The sequence below is a fragment of the Lepidochelys kempii genome, chromosome 12, assembly GCF_965140265.1.
Source record: "Lepidochelys kempii isolate rLepKem1 chromosome 12, rLepKem1.hap2, whole genome shotgun sequence".
NCBI classification, from domain to species: Eukaryota; Metazoa; Chordata; order Testudines; family Cheloniidae; genus Lepidochelys; species Lepidochelys kempii.
This window is the reverse complement of record NC_133267.1, coordinates 37,568,295-37,590,030: the sequence shown is the minus strand read 5'-3', so window position 1 is coordinate 37,590,030 and position 21,736 is coordinate 37,568,295. Positions and strand designations below refer to the sequence as shown.

Genomic DNA, 21,736 nt, shown 5'->3' with positions numbered 1-21,736 from the left:
CAGCTGTGTTGGGCTCCATCTTTCAGGAGCTTCACATCTCAAACATGCACCCAATCCACCAGCCAGGGAGCCATCCCTGATTTTCCCCACAGTGGTACCATTTTGCCCAGGCACCAGCAGGTTGTGCTGCAGACTGACTTCCCTAAATAGTATCCTTGACATAGAAAGCTGTTCCTCAGCCACATCTCCTGGCTTCTTGGCCCATGTAAGCTGTGTGTGGAGGCTTTTTGCTGTCTGAGGTGACTGCCAGCAGGGAGATGGTGGTTGGACCTTCTCACAAATGGGGTGGGAACAGGATGGTTCCGTCCGCGTATTTGCATAGGGCCCGGCAAGCCGCAAACCCAATCCTGCCTATGGCACTCTGATCCCCTAGCATGAGAGCAGAGTGATGCCATGGACCCAGCAGGCTGGCCTTGTCTTGTTCTTGCTTAGTAGAAAAGGACTGTTGCATTCTTTCAGCCTCTGGTAGAGGCAGGTTGAGAATTTGACATGCTTCTGTTGGGTAAAGTTAAATGGTGAGTTCTGGTGATACCATTTTCCTTTTCCCTCCCACAGACGTTCCTGTATAATGAGCTGTACATTTACAACATCCGGAAGAACAGCTGGAGTAAAGTAGATATCCCAAATCCTCCTCCCAGGCGCTGTGCCCATCAGGTAAAGCACTTAGAATTACTCTTGATGTTGTTTCAGAGTAGCAGCCGTGTTAGTCTGTATTCGCAAAAAGAAAAGGAGGACTTGTGGCACCTTAGACACGAACCCATTTATTTGAGCATGAGCTTTCGTGAGCTACAGCTCACTTCTGTAGCTCACGAAAGCTCATGCTCAAATAAATTGGTTAGTCTCTAAGGTGCCACAAGTACTCCTTTTCTTGATGTTGTATTTCAAGATGCTATGGTAATAGACAGCTGTGTTTCCAAGGGGTTAGGACTTCTTAGTATCCTAGTCACAATGCGATGCCAACATTGTGATCAAGCTGTGGCTCATTGTGCTGAGAAATTAGAGGGATGATCCTTCACTGTGACTTAAATGAGTCAAAGTGTACCATAGAATCTCTATGATAATAAGAGTATAGCAGTAGAAATAGGCTACTGATCACCTGACCGGCATGGTGATGGTGATTGTCACCTCTCTGGGGTGGAGACGCATGTCTCTCTCCCTCCTGACCAGGGGGTTTTAAGGCTGTACAGCTCCCTGCCTTTCACTGTGATATTCCCAGCAAGCCAGACTGCTGAAAATGGCCAGTATCTGCTCCTTGCTTTGTTTCCGAGGGCTAGGACCAGTGTATTGCTTGCAGTTTACAAGTTACCACACAGCTCCTTCTAATGCTACAGTAACAGCATTAGGAGGCCAAAGTCTTTCTAACCTTCCGCAAGAGTTGGGGCCCGCTTGGGCAGATAGTCCTGTGCATTCGCTGGATCAGGAAGAAGAGCCCCAAGTCAGTTTAAGATGAGTCTGTTTATTCAAAAATCCTTTTGGTCCCTTGGTCTCTGGAGAATCCAGTTGGAATGAGTACATGCATGCCTTCCCAGGACATGGTACTTCTCTGGGGGTTGCAATCTGGGTGATTTGCCTTCAGCACCACCCATGGTTTTGGTTCCTGGAGGAGCTGTGGCAGCCCTCCCCCATGGAGCAGGACACAGTCGAACATAAACCATGCAATTAATACAGTGGACCCCAAAGGTACTTCAACTTAATTCAATAAAATCTCCCAAGGATGTGGCAGGAAGCTGCCATATCTGTCCCAAACAATTTCCCCACATTCTGCAGAGGCAGCTGATGCCTGTGCAAAGGAAATTATTTTGCAGTTTCCGAGGTACTCCGACCATCAGGCTTCTGTTGTTCCTTCGAGGATGTGCAGCCCTTCACCTCTGAGTTACCAGCTCAAGTTAGGTGAGGGAGCAGTTCGGTCTTCCTCTCCTCTGGCACATTTGCCAATATGGTTGCTTGTCAGTGCCAGTTGTGGAGATGGTTTTTATTACGCAAACAGCGGTGCCCTGCGAATTAGGCCGAGTCCTCTCCCAACTCATTTCACACAGGCCAGCTGTATTAGCTGCCTTCTGTAGAGGGTGGATCTTGGTGCAGGAGGTAATCTGGCCCTGTAGGTTTAAAAAGTTGCCTTAGGAACACGGTATTTGTCAAACAGGATCAGAACATTGGTTCCTCAACCTGCAGTAACATACAGAGACAGTTGTCCAGTGACATGCATGCTCTGGGGTGGGGATCCAACTTTCATTTACCCTCGTGACAGCTAACCTAAACTTCAGACTTGCTCCACGTTGTCCATGTCTCTCCTCTGGTACTTTTACATTCTCCCAGTTAAGCGTGATGAGGCGGACTAAAGCCCCAATCCTCTGCTTGTGCTGCGTGAGTCACCCCTTCACAGACCCCCACTGATTTCAGTCGCGGGCTGCTGGTGCGGTGCACAGTGTGGAACTGGGGGCATAGCTGTGGGATGATTAGCATGGGTTAGGTTTTTTTTGTAGCAATTAGAAAAGTAATATCTTTTTTCTCTTCTAACCCAGCCTCCTCTGATGTTCTCTTCCCCCTATTGGCAAAGACAGAATCACCCTGACGCTCTGATACACCACGAGGGATCTTAGGGGAGGGGCTTTTCAACGAGTACTACTTGGTTTAAAGAACCCAAAGTTGCTTAATAAAACCTTGCCCTTCTGTAGCGCCCTTCAGCTGGATCTCAAAGTGATTTTCAAGCTAGGTAAAGGGCCTGCAATGTCACTGAAATGCATCCACTGCGTTGGCGGGGCAGTTTTTTACATGCGCAGAGCAGTGTAGGACAGGAAAGGAAAACAATATGGAATTCAGAGAGGAGCAGCGTTACTGCTCTGTGTGAAATGTGGCAGGACACCAGGTAAAATACCTGATTTTACCAAAACAAACAAACAAGGGATCTCTGATTGCCACAAGAGGTCAGGATCTTGGCTGTGTGTCTCATCTGAAAGACAGCAGCACAGTACCGCTGGCATCATGTTGGATCAGGTATTCTTATTTGTAGTATAGAATCACCTAGGAGCTCCAGTCATGGACCGGAGGCCTTTCGTGCTCGGTGCTATGCAAACACAGAAGAAAGATAATCCCTCTCCCAAAATGCTTAGAATCTGGGCATAAGAGAAGAGACAACAGATGGAGGCACGCAGACCTAGGGGAGAGTACAAGGAAACCATGAGGCAATATTGGTCAGCATGACAGGCTGTGGTCTCAGCAGGCCGGCAGCTTGAACGATGGTCACATTTCTGTTAGGTTTCACAGCAGACTCAGCTACTGATTCGGAAGGAACAGCGCCACTTGCTGAATCAGCAACTCCATTTCCCGCAGTGCCTGGGTTCCTTATTCAAGTCTTCACCTCGTCCAACTTTGCAAAGCTTGTGAAATTCTTATTATTTAATATTTATATGACTGTAGGGCCCAAAGGCTCCAATCAGGATCAGGCCTCTTTGTGCTGGTTGTGGTACGAATATAGAGGTAGACTTGATCCTTGCCTCAAGAGTTTGTGATGAAATTACACCACCAGGTGAAAGAGCTGCAGGGAAACAGGATTCTAAAACATGGATTCATTTCCCATTTTGCACTGTGATGAGTACCTGAGCATTTTCTGCAGGCAGAAGTATCAAGGATGGGTGACCCTAGAAGGAAGATTCATATCAGTCTTCAGGTTTCTTGGAAGTTTCCTTTCACATATAATGGTCCTATCTGTAAATGCTCACTCCTAAGCGTGGTAATACTTACTACGGTGAGTTGTCCCAGCAACTTCAAATGGACTACTCATGGTAGTAAGTACTACACCCAGGAGTAAGTGCTTGCAGGATTGGGCCCTTTGATTTCCCAGAATCTTTGCACTATACAGACAGCTGTTCGTAGCGAATTATATTTACATAACTTTAAAATCTCCTAAGAAAAATCTTAAAATAGATGATGTTGTTGTGAAACCTTGAGGTACGGTATTGGAGCATTTAAGATTGTATATTCCAGATGGTAGATGTGACAAGTATTAACTAGGGAGTACATAAAATTGTTAATCAAACACAGGCAGGCAAAGCATTTACTTTTCCAAATGGGCTAGGATCTAAATTAATGCATCGTTCATGTGCGTGGTATTAATCCTAGTTACAAGCTGGTGCATTTTTGATAAACCACGAGATAAGTCTGGGAAAGTAACTTCAAATAATACTTTTAAATAGGCATGGAATATGATGTCGTAGAACAAATGCATTAAATTGCCAGAAGCTAGGGTTTTCTTTTGTTGAAAGGAGATCCTTTTTGCTTATACAAGCACTGCTAATCCTGGCTGTTTGAAGTGACAATATCCAGCAGGCATCCGATGAAGTGAGCTGTAGCTCACGAAAGCTCATGCTCAAATAAATTGGTTAGTCTCTAAGGTGCCACAAGGAAACCTTTTCTTTTTGTCCAGCAGGTGGCACTCTCACAATTAAATCTTACTACCAGGCTGACTACCAGGGAATTGCAAGAGACAACTAACTGCTCATGTCATTTTTTGTTTTAATTTTACCTGGAGCGCTTTGTGGTGTATTTTCTGTTTGATACTTAATTACTGTTACATGGGAGAAAATTCAGCCCAGTTAACTGACTAATCTCTTGCCTTCCCTGCAACTTTGTTTGTAAAGCTGGTCCCTCATTAGCTAGCAGTTAAACAGAAGTGCGTCTCTGGATCATCTGTGCATACCTGCAGCCTCGTTTGTTAGCTCTAGCCTCTGACACAGAATCTCCCCTTGGCATGACATCCTGCTGTTCTACCTTACAGCCAATAGGCTTTGGGTGAGAATGGTCACAAACAAATGCTACCAAGTATTTGTGAATCTGGGATCTTGGCTTTGCAATTGATTTGGAGCCATATCTTCAAAGTGGTGCACACAATGACATACATGCTTTTGTACTTGCCCAACTTCTGTTTGCAAATACCAGATCCCCCGTGGAAATCATGTGTTTGTACAAGCACGGAGCCAGGTAGGTATCTACATTACAACATACTTGCCTGCAAATCCATGATGTTCATATGCATTATCTCTCAGCGAGTATAAATTAGGCTTATGCCCAAATCTTGGGAGACCCAGGGCAAGGAGTTGAGCCTGAGTCTCCCAAGTCATAGGCTGGTGCTCAGACTACTGGACCATCTTTCCTGTCATGGTGGTTCCTCTCATGAGGTCGCCTGCCCTTTTGTGGCACATTATCTACAAGTAAGAAGGCAGGAACTTCCCCTTTCTGTATGCCACTGTGTCTTCCCCAGCCAACCTGTGTGTTGTCTATGGGATGCATGGCGAGAGCTGAACGATCGGAGAGCTGCTACCAAACCCCAGTCTCTGGCACGATAGTCTAGAGAGCTTCCCCTCTTGCTGCGGGGGAGAGACTTTAAACATTTCTTTTGAAAGATAAATCCCAATGAATTTTCCCAATGTGAGCCAGATTAACAGACCTGGCAGCATGATGCTGCAGCGAAGGATGCACCAGAAATCTACTGTAGACAATAAGCGATTTTTGAATTTCATCTCCAGATTTCTTGTCCTTCCATCCCTTAAGAGCGACCGTAGCTAAGCGATGCCGCAACAGTTGCTGCTATTTGTCTGCAATGTCGTGTTCCAGAAGCGGCTGCATGTTTGACTGACGAAATTCCTGAGCCCCTGATTTTTTAAAGGCAATATGACGTGTTCTTTCTCTTCTGGCAGGCTGCAGTGGTGCCCCAGGGGGGTGGACAGCTGTGGGTATTCGGTGGAGAGTTTGCTTCTCCTGACGGAGAGCAGTTTTACCACTACAAGGATCTCTGGGTTCTGCATTTGGCCACCAAGACTTGGGAGCACATCAAGTAAGTGAGATGTTCTGAAATTAACCCTGTTGACTTCAGTGGGAGCTGCATTTGCTCAGGCCCCTGTGTGGCTGCATGATTTTCCAGCTGTCTTCAGGTCTACCTTTGTGGGCTCTGATTATTTCTCATGGTGCATGTGCTAGAAAAGGTGGAGATGCTCTGTGACTCCCATGGGGCCTGCATCCAGGAATCAACAGAAAATGAGAGACACGCTCTCAGTGGGCAAAACTGTAGCCCTTTGTTATCGAACAAGTTCTGCAGCACAGCTGGTTTTCTGCATTGTCATTCTCTGCCATGACCAGCACTGTTGTGTGGCTTATTCTCCCCTCCCACTCTGGACAGCGACATCTATCCTATTTTAATGCAATTCCCTTTCATTGCTCCATCCATCTAGGCTCTTAGAGAGGCTTCGCCTTGGTTTTGAGTTTGCTTGGAGGGATGGTACAGCCCTGGGAGGAGCAGGCCTCCTTGCTTAGCCACATGACTACACCAGAGGGGAACTGAAGGGAATCAACTCTACCTCTCTATTTTGAGTTTAAAAACATGTTTAAATACCTGGCCACAGAGCAAAGTTCTTGCATACAGTTAGCAATCACTGCCCCAGAGAGGCCCAGTGGTGGAATAGCTGAGGTCTTATGCATATGAGCACCTCCCTGCACTTTGGCTACTAGCTTTTATTATTTATAAAATTAATATATATATATAAAGATGCGTTTACAAGAGAGGGTGAGGGTGGCTTTGAGGATAAGGTTATGGACTGAGGTAGAGCAGCTCTGGGTTCAATCCTTGGCTCTACTACTGACCCTCTCTGTGACCCTGAGCAAGTCACTTAAATTTCTCTTTGTCTCAGTTCCCCATCTATAAAATGGGGATGATAGTCCTTACTGTGTCTGTCTTGTCTGCTTTGAGTGTGAGATCCTCAGGGCAAGGATTGTCTCTTACAATATCTTTGCATGTATAGTAGGACAGTGGTCAGGGAGTTAAGCCACAGGACTGGGAATCTGGAGACTGTTTCTCTCCTGATTTTACAGCTGACTTGCTGGGTAACCGTCCCTGTTTTACCTATCTGTAAAATGGGAGTAAGAATACTTCCCTGCTTCTCAAGAGGATGTCAGAGGCCTAAGTTGCTAGTATTAATGTCGCCCTTAGAAACCCTGGGATGGAAGGTGCGTGACATGCAGAGGCTGTCAATGACAATGCAAAGAAACAGTTATGGGGGATTCCCGGCATGGGCTTCGGACATTTGACCACTCGATCAGAATCCAACTGATTCTCATTTTCAACAGCCCACTGGAGGCTGAGAGGGAGTTAGTCCTTGATCTACCTATCTTGCTCTTATGAGTTTGGAAAAATCTATGCACGTGTATTGCCCTGCAGGTGACACCCCCCCCCCCCCCAAATCCACACACACACACCCCAAATCCAGGTGCTTCTGTGCGTTACTGTTCCGGTAGGATGAAATCAGTGGCAGCAGCCTGGGGTTCCTAAGTAACTTGTGTGGACAGCCCCAGGACAACCCTGCAGTACCCAACAAGTGTATCTGACTCTGCCACAGGAGGTACCCAGCATGAGCTTCTGCACACTGCTGAGATGAATTTAAAGTTTGCATTTCATTAGGGGCCCAGTCCTGCCAGATGTACATGCCCTCAATTCTCATTGACTTCAGGAGGTCCTCAGCACCTTGCCGGGTCAGACCCTACTCTTGTATTTACTTTACCTTTTGATGTTTAGCTTCACAATGATAAACCCACGTGCACTGCACATAGAATAGAATTTAGAATATCAGGGTTGGAAGGGACCTCAGGAGGTCATCTAGTCCAACCCCCTGCTCAAAGCAGGACCAATCCCCAACTAAATCATCCAATGGAAAGAGATCTTGGTTTCAAACTTCCAGTGCATGGTTATCATCAACAAACATGGCAAGGGGGGGAAATATAGTTTTTGCATAACGATAAATACATTACCCTTGAAGTCAATGGAAGTTGAGGGCACTCAGCACTGTGTAGGATTGGGCCCGCATTGAAATACCAGCTTTCAGGGTTAATGAGCAGAAGTACTAGGTACCTCTTCTTGCTGGGAGAGCGTAATACCTCCCCCATGAAAAACTGTCACATAAGAACAGAACAGCTGGTCAGACCATGGTCTGTCTTGCCCAGTTTCCTGTCTCTGTGGCCTGTACTCATGCTTCAGGGGGAGTGTACTGATCAGGGACATTAAGAGTGATCACCCCAAATGACCCCAAGTATGGGCTTGCATCCCTGACCATCATGGCTAATAGCCATTGATGGACGTGTCCTCCATGAACTTGCCCAGTTCTCTTTTGAACCCAGTTGTACTTTGGGCCATCGCACCATCCTATGGCAATGAGTTCCACAGGGTGAGCTGTGCGTTGTGTGAAAAAGTACTTCCTCTTGTTTGTTGCTTGTGGTGATGCCATGCTGCAGTTCACTTGGTTGTGATTATGTTTTGTTGCCCTCAAATATATGATTATAATTAGAGATGTAACTATTTCATAATTAAACCAATGTTCCTGTTTCTATGCATGGGGCTAATCATTGCATCCTATTAACATTTAACAACCCTGAAACTTTTAACATTCAGGATACCTTTTCCCTGGGATCTTATGTCGTCATGGCCACATGGCTTGCAATCCTGTGTCCATTTGTTCCCTTGTTTTGCAGGCAATTTGCTTGCTGGAAGCCTGTCTTTCAGTTTGGTCTGCATTTCATGATAGCACATGTGCTATGCTCCTGATGTTAAAATAAAAACAAAGTGCATCTCTGCCTCCTCTTTGGGAAGAGGTCCAAGATCTGTGTTAATGAGAGATTTCGCAGAGGAGGCTGGGATGGGGGGGAAGATGTCTTTGTTTTAATGCTAACCTGACCAAGTGTGAAAATCAAGTTTCTGCTGTCTTTGTGTTGTTTCATGTGGCATCTTGATTACAGTCTGCAAGGGAAGTGGGGAAGCACGGACAAAGCAGATCAAATTTGCTGTATTACGTTTTTGTCGGAGGTGTGAAACATGGTGCACTTGCTTTCTTTGGAACTTTTGTCTGCTCTCTCAGGCCCTGATCCTGCATGTGTGTAGCTTTATTCATGAGAGTATTTCCACTGACGTTTATGGGAAAGCTGCTGTGAATAAAGTTATACACCTGCTTAAGCGGTTGCCAGACGGAGGCCTAGATGCTGGCTACCTGTTGGGATTATTGTTCCCATGGGGATGGGTGATGCCGGGCATAACCAATCCATTGTTACTAGAAGCCGGTACCTGAATACCTGCTGGAGTGGCATGTCAAAAACCAGAATGAGTGTAGTGGTTGTGGAGTTGCTGGACCAGTGCGGCTACATGGGAGTCATGTTGCATTATCAACTCTCGTGTTATGAGGCTTCAGTTAGCAGTTGCAACATCAGCTTAACACACCCACTGTATAGCCTGCATGGAGATGAATACATGCGGTGGGCAAATTTATCCAGTGAAACAGCAGAGCCCAGCGTATGGGAGATTACAAGTTCGCCTTCTGCCAGCACCTTGACACTGTTGATTTGATTAATCTGTGCCACTGGGATAGCAGGTGGCATTGCGAGAGCACTGCTGTGAAAAAGCATTGAGCAACAAACCACCCCTGTTCTGAACAGCTGTTTCTCCAGCCTTTCGGTGTATTCCTCTTAAAACAAAAACAAAGAAATGGCTGGAAAAATGGAAGACAATTTCCAAATGGTGCCAGAAATTGATTTATTGAGATTACCCTGCTGTGGGCTCTGAAATGTGGAGTGGTTTCAGGTGTCGCAAGCGCACACTGACGGTTCAGTCCATTGTGCGTGAGGTGCGTTCAGTATGTGTTGGACTGCATGGCTTCCTGGAACCATCTTGGAGCACCTGATTTCTACCCTTTCCATCCTTCTCAATAATAGTCTTTTATATAATGCCCCTGGGGCTAAAGTATCCTGAGTTCAATTCCTGGCTATGTCACAAACTTCCTGTCTGACCCTGGGTGTCACTCAGTCTCCTTGTACTTCAGTTCCCCATCTGTAAAATGCAGATAATGCTGCTCTTTTTCTTTCACTTTCCCCTGTCCTGGCTTTGGGGCAGGGACTGTCTTTAGCACAATGGGGCCCTGAATTTGATTTAGGTCTTGCGAATAATAATAAGAGCTTGTGTGGGATTTGTGTTTAGAGTCCTAATAATTTCTTACATATATTTATTTCAAAGCTTCCTTGAAATTCCAAACTGGAATATTTACTTCTGAGTGAATAAAGTGTAATGATTACACAGACTTCATCTGTGACCATAGGCATGTCTCTCAATCTGTGAGTCGGTTTCCCATGTGGAAAATGTGGATAATATTACCTGTCTCTGCTCTTTTTCTGTGTTGTCTATTTAGATTGCAAGCTTTTTGAGGTTCTCTCACTATGTGTAGGTACAGCGCCTAGCACCGTGGGGCTCCAGTCTCTGCTCTTAGATTCTAGGTGCGACTGTAATACAAATCGTAACAAATAATCCCAAAGCCCTTCACTTACTACAATATACATGCCGCACTATTGAATGCAGCCACCTCTGGGGTGGAGACTGATGCATGGTAAATTAGCCACCAGTGGCGAGGGAGATGAAATTTTAGCCAAGGTTACATGGTAACACCATTACCCTCTCTTCGGTGCCTCAGATTCCCCATCAGTAAGATGGGGATAATGATACTGATGTCATCTGCAATGCACTTTGAGATCTCTGGATGAAATGCGCTAGATAAGAGTCAGATGTTATAAGACTGTGACCCAGGTCCCGGGGGAGCCATACTGAGGTTACTTAATTTGGGCAAACGGCAAAGAATGGGGCAGACAATCGCCAAAGCTGGTGTCATTCCAGTATTTAGATCCACCAAGTTAGCCTCATAATAGCTTCTATAATACCTTACTGGTTGGTTACCCAGAAGCCAAAACACAGGTCCCTTGAAGTAACCCAGCCTTAGATCTCCACTCAAGTCATATATGATGAGGGTTACTGAAAATCTTATTAATCGTATAAGAAAGTTCTACCAATCCCAAAGGATCGGACACATTACCTTCCAGGTTAATGAATATTCCAGATCTTACCCAAATACGCATTTACAGCCAATTCTTATTAACTAAACTAAAATTTATTAAAATAGAAAAGAGAGAGTGTATTGGTTAGAGATCACTATACATACCGTCTGTAAGCGAGGACTGGCCTGTCTCCCAAGATCTGTGAGAGTGAAGGATCATTCTTCAGGATAGGTTGTAGATCCTTGATGGTGCGTTGGAGAGGTTTTAGTTGGGGGCTGAAGGTGATGGCTAGTGGCGTTCTGTTACTTTCTTTGTTGGGCCTGTCCTGTAGTAGGTGACTTCTGGGTACTCTTCTGGCTCTGTCAATCTGTTTCTTCACTTCAGCAGGTGGGTATTGTAGTTGTAAAAATGCTTGATAGAGATCTTGTAGGTGTTTGTCTCTGTCTGAGGGGTTGGAGCAAATGCGGTTGTATCTTAGAGCTTGGCTGTAGACAATGGATCGTGTGATGTGGTCTGGATGAAAGCTGGAGGCATGTAGGTAGGAATAGCAGTCAGTAGGTTTCCGGTATAGGGTGGTGTTTATGTGGCCATCGCTTATTAGCACTGTAGTGTCCAGGAAGTGGATCTCTTGTGTGGACTGTCCAGGCTGAGGTTGATGATGGGATGGAAATTGTTGAAATCATGGTGGAATTCCTCGAGGGCTTCTTTTCCATGGGTCCAGATGATGAAGATGTCATCAGTGTAGCGTAAGTAGAGTAGGGGCATTAGGGGACGAGTGCTGAGGAAGCGTTGTTCTAAGTCAGCCATAAAAATGTTGGCATACTGTGGGGCCATGTGAGATGGTGAGCTTTGTAGTTGCAAAGAGTTCTTTTGGAATTAGTCCATAGTCCAAAATTGATATTCAGGGTGATCCAGGTGGGACTGGAGATCTCAGTCTTATGACTCAAACTTCCCTTGCATAAAGCATCAAGCAGATCTGACATGAAAATGGATCAGGACCCAAGCCACCTTCATACAGTTCCAGGCCTTCTTTTGACAGCTTGGAGGCCTTAGGCGAACAATAGGCAATCATCAAGACTTTGAAGTAGACCTGTTTCCTAAACATCACCAGTAATTAGCTACGTGGATTAACAAAAGGCAATTGCCTGTTTTCCACCTTTCGCGGGTGATTTGCAATATGCTTCAAAGAGAGCTCAATACAGTGATATCCCTATATTTCCAGTTCATTAACTGAATACAGCACAGACAGGAACTGTTTGATTACATTGTTAACTTCTAACAATATATATGTAAACACACAAAAACACAAACATCTGCCAGTATGTCTCTAAAATTTGAATTTGGGTCATTTATCCTGCAGGATGTTTAACCTTTCTGGCATGTGTCACAAAGACATATCTGGGCATCTGGTACAGAGGCAGTGTAGGCAAGACTGTAGTCTTTTAAGTCCCCACTGAAAGAACCACTAGGTTTTGAATGTGTGAACCTGTGTAGGGTGAACAGTTGACATCATCCTGCTGGGATTTGAACTTATGCTTCTAGGAAATCTAGTTATTTCAGTCCTGGAGCTTAGGCCAGAAAGGATGGCTTAGTGATTTAAAACCTAACAGTTCGTACTACTGGACCTTTAGCAACGTCACAGGAAGCTTGAGACGTGTGGTCTAATCTACACTCTGATCGTTTTGAAATAAGCAAAGACAGAGCCCCACTGCTTTGCGAAGGCTGAGGGATAAATGGAGCCCATGATCCTAATGCCATTGCTGTGTGTGTCACCACACAGATCAAAGCAGCAATATTCACTACCGGACACGTGACTAAGTATAATTATTGCAGCCATTTTTACTTGTTTGCATTTTGCACACACATTTTAAAATTCCAGCAGCTATTTTGAAACCACCTTGTTTGTTTTGTTTGTTTGTTTGTGTTACAGCAGTGCCCAGAGGCCCCAATCCAATCCAGACCTCCCAAGAAGTCATCGTCATTCGTCTAATAGAAACATGTTGTTCAAGATTTATCTGTCAGTTTCTGAGGGAAGGAGTAAGATTAGCCAGTGGTGTTCCTCTGAATTTGCACTGGTGTAACTCAGTTAGAATCATTTATTTGTTGCCCACTCTACAGCAGAACAAAGTTTTAATCAGTTTGCACCTTTCCTTCCTGGAGAGAGCATTCATTTCTAGGCAGACAGCTCTCTATGTGTGGCCCAGTTCACACCCCAAAGTGAGCCAACGAACCCCCAAAAGCCGGGCTGGTATTTCCCTGTATGGCAATCTGTCTAAGCTGTGGCCCCCTTCACTAGAGCACCTGAGCGCTAACAAGCACTGTGATATGTCTCGGTCAGTTTTGTGAAATATGATGCTTTAAATATTTCAGGACAGCATTTTAGGAGCGATTGCTTAACACCCTTTACAAAGCAATCTGGAGCAGTCCCTAGTGGTGCAGCTGCTGCTGGAAGGTTGGGTTTAGTTCAGGTGCCTGCAATCCAAGGATGTTGATACGTTGGCAAAGGTTTAGAGAAGAGCCACGAGAATGATTAAAGGATTAGAGAAATGCCGTATAGTGGTCGACTCCAAGAGCTCCATTGTTTTAGCTTAACAAACAGCTTAATCAAGGGTTCACTTGATTAGTCTGTAAGAATATATGCAGGGAACGAATATTTAATAATGGGCTCTTCAATCTAGCAGAGAAAGGCCTAACATGATCCAATGGCTGGAAGTTTGAAGCTAGACAAATTCAGACTGGAAATAAGGTGTGCATTTTTGACAGTGAGAGTAATTAATCATTGGAACAATTTCCTAAGGGTCGTGGTGGATTCTCCATCACTGACCATTTTAAAATCAAGACTGGATGTTTTTTTCTAAAAGATCTGCTCTAGGAATTTTTTGGGGGAAATTCTATGGCCTGTGTTATACAGCCGGTCAGACCAGATGATCACGATTCTGGCCTTGAGATCTATGAATCAGTCATTGTGGTTTAGGATGCATTTCAGTGTGGCATTGTCTGAATGACAGCTCTCCTTGCTTATGCGCCCCTCTGCGGGATTGCAGCCAGAAGGCCCAGTTCCCACAAGGATAGGTGGAAGGATGGTTTTGTGGTGAAGGTGCAGACTGGAAGCCAGGCTGTCTCTACCTCTCCACAGATGTCTTTTGTGAGCACAAGCAAGTCACTTGAGGGGCTGATTTTCAATAGAGTAAGCGCACAAATATGCACCTAATTTGTGTGTGCAAATGTTGTGATTTTGTGCATCAGTGTGGTAATTGCATGTGCAAATTATAAATTAGATACTTAACGGATTACTTGTGCATTCAATAGCTGTGGATGTGAACACAGTTATGGTATTTGTGTGTGAAAATGAACAGGCCTTTTGTGCACATATTTGCAATATAAACCTTTGAAAATCAGGCCCTGAATGGCTGTGCCTCAATTTTCCCCTTATGTAAATTGAGGTAAATATCTCCTACCGCATAGGGTAGTTGTGAAACTAGGTTCATTAGTGTTTAAAATCTCTCTGAGATCTTCTGGATGGGAGGTATATAGACCTCCCAAGAAGTCATCGTCATTCGTCTAATAGAAACATGTTGTTCAAGATTTATCTGTCAGTTTCTGAGGGAAGGAGTAAGATTAGCCAGTGGTGTTCCTCTGAATTTGCACTGGTGTAACTCAGTTAGAATCATATTCTCCTTGTCTAGATTAGGTCCTGTTCTGATAAAAGCATTGAGAATTTACAGCATTCTGATATCTGCGCCCATGAAACAAAGCATTAATCATAGACTTGCTCAGCCTGTCTCTGAAATGCGTTTCTGGGCCACGAATAGGGTACAATATTTTACATTATTGCCAGGGTTGCTTGACCAGATGATGAAGTTTCCTGTTTGGTGGTGTGGGTCGTGTTAAACTTTCTGTCTCTACAGACAGGTACATTTTTAGAAAAAAGAAAAGGAGGACTTGTGGCACCTTAGAGACTAACCTAGGTGCCACAAGTCCTCCTTTTCTTTTTGCGAATACAGACTAACACGGCTGTTCCTCTGAAACCGTACATTTTTAGGTGATTCTGAGCTTTTTCTTTTTGATCTTTCCAGGGTTTTATCTGAAAATGATTAAAATGGATAAAAACTGAAAGTTAATCATGAGCTAAGAGCTGAGTGGGATTTTCCTGCTCTTTATTTGTGTGTTGCCTTATTTAGATTATAAACTCTTCAGACAAGAGCGTTTTCTTACTATGATGCACTACGTTTTCTAGCAAAAAATTCCCAGTATGGGCTGTAGTTGTACCAGTGTCGACAAGACTTCCATAGCAACTGATGGTTTTAACGTTGCCCTGTCCAGACCTTCTCTGGGCAGGGCTAGATGACACAGTGGTTAAAACACCAGTGGCTCATCTGCACAAGTGCTCTCACTTGGGAGCTGCTCTGGTGTTCGCAATGGTGGGAAACTTAGGTTAAAAAAAACCCATAGACTAGAGAGATCCCATATGTCAGTGAAGTTTATAGAACATTATTGGGCTTTATATAAATATGACTGGTCTAGGGCTTAGGGGGGTGTTTGTGCTTATTCAAAGTGCTATTTAACCCTGACAAAATATAAAAGATGGGTGAAATTTTCAATTTAAACCAATAAATTTTGCTCCACTTGGGGTTACATCTTGTTAAATAAAACTGAATCTTGCTGAGCATGGGAGAGATCTTAGCTCGGAGAGATCTCGACTCCTAAATGCAGAAATCCATGTGGGGACCAATTTATTTGAAAATCTCTCTGCAGTGCTGTTCTCCCTTGGGATCTGCCTCTGATTTTGCAGATTCCCTTTGCAATTTAAATGGAAGAGAATGGTTTGTTTTGTTTTTATTTCATCCCTCACTTTCTCCAGTGCCATGTTTTGAGGTTGAGGAGGCGGTATTTGGACCCACACATGAAGTTTCAGGATAAAAGTATTTTTTAAAATAAGGATTATATCTTGGGAGTATTTCTGTTTTAAATTAAATGTTATAGAGTAGACATTCATTTAAGGCTCATTCCAACAAGGTGTCTGCTAATTCCAGTAACCACATTTTAGCATCTGTTTTGCATTCTAAATTGCAACTTTTAGGGAGGGGATGAAAAATCTTCTGATCCAAAGCACAGTGAAGGTCAATGGGAGTCTTTCAGTTGACTTCACTGGGTTTTGGGTCAGGCCCCCAGCTGGTATATTAATTGTTTGGAAAACATGGAGTTGATAGCACAGTTGCGTGTGCTTGTTTATTAAGAACAGTCATGAAAATCAGTGAATAAGCTTTTTATCATTCAGAAATGGCAATCGGCTTCAGAGAGAACACTGACAGTAGAAACGTAGAATATCTATGGGACCAAAATTGCCTTGAAAGCAGGGTTTTATTTTATTGTAAACATTGATTTAAAACCCCCCTTTAAAAATAAATAAATAAATTGCACCATGCTCTGGGGAAATCTACTGGCAATTTCGTTATAAGAGAGAAAGAAAATAGTGATTTTTAATGCATGATCAAATGGAAGATGCCTTTAAGAACAAAAGCCTAGAAAACTGCACCTCCTCCTGCTAGAATAAAATACATGAGAGCAATTTTAATTCATTTCTTACCTACATGCTACTCCTCTGGTTGGGTTTTTTATTATGACTAGTGTGAAATTGTCATTGTGCGGGGAATTTGAGGCTAATTTGCTCTTGTCTGTGGAAATCTACCTTGGCTCTTTATAGCTATATAATGCCAATTAAAGGATAGCAATGGTAAATTGAGGCAGAGAGGATAAGTGACTTGCCCAAGGCCTCAGAGAGGAGTTAGTGTCAGAACCAGGACTAACATTCAGGAGTTTCTGGCTCCCAGTCCTTCAGTCAGATCATTAGACCATGTTGTTTTCTCTGTCTTTATCTCAATCGTGGGAGTTAGCTGCTATTCATTAAACTCTCCTGGAAAATTAGCTGCTTGAGTCATAACTGAGAAGGCTTCTAGATCTTGGGTAGCACAGAGACTAGATGACTTAATCATGAGGAATGAAACGATTACTGCAAAATACCTATTATGCAAACACTGAACGGTGCAAGAACACACATTTTTGCAAGAAAATGTACATTTTATTAAGGTAGCGAAATTCTCCGTGCTCTCCTTGCCGTTAGAAGCTGAACGAGCTGAGCCAATTGTTGCCAATATCTTTAAATAAGAACGAACTCTGAAATCAGTAAAAGGAACCCTCACTGATCAGTGCAATCACTTGCTTTTCAGGGTAACAGGGGGGCCCTCGGGAAGAAGTGGACACCGAATGGTAGCCTGCAAGAGACAGTTAATCGTCTTTGGAGGATTCCACGAGAGTGCCAGGTTGGTTGCTCCAGGATTCATAGATTTTTTTTTTTTTTTTAAGGTCAGAGGCATCATGACTGGATGATCTCCTGAGGTCCCTTCCAACCCTGATATTCTCTGATTCGATGACAATCACCTAGTCTGACCTCCAGCATGACACAGGCCAGAGAATTTCCCCTATTCATTCCTGTATCAAGCCCAACGGTTTGTCATTGAGCTAGAACATATCTTTTAGATATCCAGTCCTGTTTTGAAGATACCATGTGATCGAGAGTCTATCGCATTCCGCGGTCAATTATTTGGTTGGTTAATTACCGTCACGGTTCAAGATTAAGACCGTATTTCCATTTGCCAAGTCTCAGCTGCTGGATCTTGTTATGCCTTTGCCTGCTAGATTACAGAGCCCTTTACCGTCGGAAATCTTCTGCCCAAGCAGGTACTTATAGACCATGATCAACCTCCTCTTCGATCAGCTAGATACATTAAATGAAGAATAGGGTGTTTTGAGTTTCAGAGGAACAGCCGTGTTAGTCTGTATTCGCAAAAAGAAAAGGAGTACTTGTGGCACCTTAGAGACTAACCAATTTATTTGAGCATGAGCTTTCGTGAGCTACAGCTCACTTCATCAGATGTTTACCGTGGAAACTGCAGCAGACTTTATATACACACAGAAATCATGAAACAATACCTCCTCCCACCCCACTGTCCTGCTGGTAATAGCTTATCTAAAGTGATCAACAGGTGGGCCATTTCCAGCACAAATCCAGGTTTTCTCACCCTCCACCCCCCCACACAAATTCACTCTCCTGCTGGTGCTAGCCCATCCAAAGTGACAACTCTTTACATAATCAAGTCGGGCTATTTCCTGCATAGATCAAGGTTTTCTCACATCCCCCCCACCCCCATACACACACAAACTCACTCTCCTGCTGGTAATAGCTCATCTAAACTGACCATTCTCCAGGTTTAAATCCAAGTTAAACCAGAACATCTGGGGGGGGGGGGGTAGGAAAAAACAAGAGGAAACAGGCTACCTTGCATAATGACTTAGCCACTCCCAGTCTCTATTTAAGCCTAAATTAATAGTATCCAATTTGCAAATGAATTCCAATTCAGCAGTTTCTCGCTGGAGTCTGGATTTGAAGTTTTTTTGTTTTAAGATAGCGACCTTCATGTCTGTGATTGTGTGACCAGAGAGATTGAAGTGTTCTCCGACTGGTTTATGAATGTTATAATTCTTGACATCTGATTTGTGTCCATTTATTCTTTTACGTAGAGACTGTCCAGTTTGACCAATGTACATGGCAGAGGGGCATGTTTTGAGTGTTGCACTCTTTTTTGTTGGTTCAGGTGATCTCAAGAAATAGTTAGATCTTTTGTTGCCCACCTTCTTTCTGGTTTAAATAGTTGGGATTCTACTATGTGCCTGGAGCTGCTGGGACTAGTTTGGAAGTAATGATTAATACAGAACAGAGAATCTGGAAGAAGTTTTTGCCACCTGTTAAAGTAGCTTTGTCAGCTGTACATTGATGCTGTGCACTTGTAATTTTTGCCCTTGCAAATTCAAATTTTACACTGTACGTCATGTCATAAATTCATCGGCTGCAGAGGAAATGAACCTGCCTTGTGTGGCCCACAAGGGGCTAAATCTTCAGAGCATCCCCATTGTGTCCCTGAAGTAACATTTTACCCTGTACTAACTGGCAGTCTTTGTGTGCCCTAACTAGAGATTACGTGTATTACAACGATGTGTATGCCTTCAACTTGGATACTTTCACATGGACCAAGCTGTCTCCATCAGGGACTGGCCCTGTTCCAAGGTCTGGCTGCCAAATGGCTACCACTCCAGAGGGCAATATAATCGTCTATGGTGGCTACTCCAAACAGGTAAGAGGCTCCTCTTGGTGAACTGGGGCAGTCAGAGGAAGGATAGCCCACTGGCTAGGGCCCTAGCCTAGAACTTGGGAGACCTGGGTTAATTCCCTGCTCTGCCTGTGTAGCCTTAAACTCTGTGTGCGTGAGTTCCCCATCTGTAAAGTGGGGGTCATAGCGCTGCCCTGGGGTGTTCAGTCGAAATACATTAGAAATTGTGAGGTACTCAGATATTACACTAATGACGCTCAGATAAGGACCTACAATAGGTAGATAAAATATTGGAGATAAAATCTCCGAGCATATGCCAACCACTCACAGGCCTGAGTTCAGAAGAGACCTCCCCAACAGGCAGGTTATCCCATAATTGTCTACTGTAGGGTTTTTTCCACCTCCCTCTGAAGGGTGTGGTACTGGCCACTGTTGGAGACAGGACACTGGAGTGGCTGGGGTCTGACGGTCTGGCAGCTCCTGTGGTGTTTTCTGTAAATAAATGATGTGTTTTTCTGAGACCAGGTTTGCTGGGCCTGGAGCCGTAGGATTCCAGAACCAAAGTTTGCTGGCGGTGTCTAATAAATTCCAGTGTATTATCATTAAATAGAGTGTCATCAGTGGCTGTTGGCCAGCTGGCCAGTGTCTGATAAATGGCCTTTTCCTACCTTGTACTGGTAACAACCAGCATCTGGGAGTTCACTGGCCCTCAACAGGTCATGTCTCAATCACACTGAAGGCCCCAGCTGCCAAAATTGGAGTTGGGGGAGTTAGTAGCAGGCCACAGGGCAGAACATAGGAGGCATCAATACCAATATTTCCCATGATTTTTCAGCTTGTGGCAGATGGGCTGTCCTTTCTTGATAATACCCTCCTGCCCCATCATGCCACCCCAAAGCGAATATAAATGCTCAGTCTGTGCCCAAGAATGTCTTGCCCTCCTGAACCCAGATAGGAAAGTGTTTCTGCTCGGCCCCATTGCCACTAAGGCAGCTACATTCCAATACTCATGGCAATAAGGCAGTAGCTGCCAGCATGCATGTACTTTCTCACAATACTGAAGGGGTTAAGGGAGCACAGCTAGTCTGCAAACTCAGTCAGCCAAAAGGAGACCTTTGATCAGCACCAGGCTTCCTTTGCACGGCTTCTTGCCTTGTTAATCAAGGTAATTTATACAAGCCAGCCCTTTTGACCATATGTTCTCATTGACCAAGTGTCCCTGTCTCCATGCTGGGAGGCAGGAAGTAAACATTTCATTGGCAGCAGTAGCAAAAGGCTCCTGCAAACGCTTTTAATGTTTATAGTGCAGACCGTAGCAGCAGGGTTTGGGTTTTATATCTCAGCAGAAAGGCATCTCTTCCAGCAGTGCAGCGTCGGGGGAGGAGGATGCACTGTTCTTCCAATCTGAATAAATGAACGAAGAAGAGAGGAAAAATATTCCATCTTTATATTTAGAAACATTTGTGCCTCCTCACAGCCCTGCGCTCATGGCTGTGTCTTCTTGGACACACATTTGTTTAAGTGGTAATAGCAATATGGCAGATTTTCCACCTGAATAGGCTTTGTCCTGCTCCTTGCTTTTCTTCCCCAATTGCTCTGAAGACTGGAGAGCAGAAAAACCTGCTTGTCAGATGTGGTTCTGCAGACCACCGAAGGCAGCTGGGATTGGGTTGTGTGCTGCAGCCCATGGAAATTAAAGCTTGTGCGTTTTGTTTTGTTTTTGGCTGCTGTACCAATCTGAGCTGCATTGCAATGTTCTCGGGTTACTTTTCTTTTAGGAATTTGGGAAATGAATAGTGTTAGGAGCTGAGAGAGAATGTCTGGCTGAAATTCAACCTTCCTGGTTAAAGCCCAAACAGCTGGCCTTTGTGCAGGGCGCTAAGCAGGGATTAGATTAGAGTGCAGTTCATCATGGACCCAAAGGACAGCTTTTAGACTAAAACAGTGGCAACTGCTGCTCTGTGAACTATCTGTGAGGTACTGGGCTGGTAAATCCAGAGGCCTCTCACGGCACACACGGCCCTGTTCATGACTGTCATGTCCCTTTCTGTATAGTCCAGATGGGAGCAGAGACTATCCCTCTACATTAAGTGATACCTGGGGCCTTGCATGTGTCCCCCACAGCGTGGGTAAACCCAAAGACCTGTTGTATCTTATCCGCAAAATGTGACCCAATGCACTGAACAGAATTAATTTGTGTGGCCTGTAGCTGCCAGCAGATGTCACAGTGACAATTCTCAGAGCTGTCCTGATCGTTTCATTTGCTAAGATGAGGTAAAATAACAGCGAATGGTTGTTTAGTACTTGATGTCTCTGCTGACAGCTGATTATGGAGTTGAGTCTCTAGATGTAGTGCGAAGTCAATCAGCAAACTGTGTATTGTTTAGAATAATTTGAGTATAGGCTCCCAGAGACAATGAGAGGGGTGCAGTTTTGGGCGGGGAAATGCTGTACTGAGAACCAGTGGCTTACTTGAAGCTGGACAAGCACTGAGCAAGACACGGTTCCTGCCTCAGCCACTGAACAAGAGAGACTGCAGTGAAAAGAGCTATGAAAAAACTTAAGCTAGACAGAATGAGGCTCTGCAGCCTGCATGTGTGACAAGCCAAGTGACCAAATGAAGCTCCATTCACAAAGTCAGCAGGAGATTTTTCTTGGGGCCAAGGTCAGAGCTGGTGTAAATGGGTGCAATTTGCATGGAGTTCTCTGGGTCCAGTTCCAAT

At 44.4% G+C, this 21,736-nt stretch overlaps 1 protein-coding gene across 1 annotated transcript in view; it reads left to right on the top strand.

Annotated features, from left to right (window-relative positions):
• KLHDC4 (kelch domain containing 4) overlaps positions 1 to 21,736 on the top strand; it is a 45,713-nt gene that overhangs the window by 5,865 nt on the left and 18,112 nt on the right. Inside the window, exons 4-7 of the mRNA XM_073308148.1 lie at positions 556 to 654; positions 5,694 to 5,830; positions 17,076 to 17,168; positions 18,878 to 19,037. Of these exons, the coding sequence (XP_073164249.1) occupies positions 556 to 654; positions 5,694 to 5,830; positions 17,076 to 17,168; positions 18,878 to 19,037 (489 nt within the window). The remainder of the gene's footprint in view (positions 1 to 555; positions 655 to 5,693; positions 5,831 to 17,075; positions 17,169 to 18,877; positions 19,038 to 21,736) is intronic.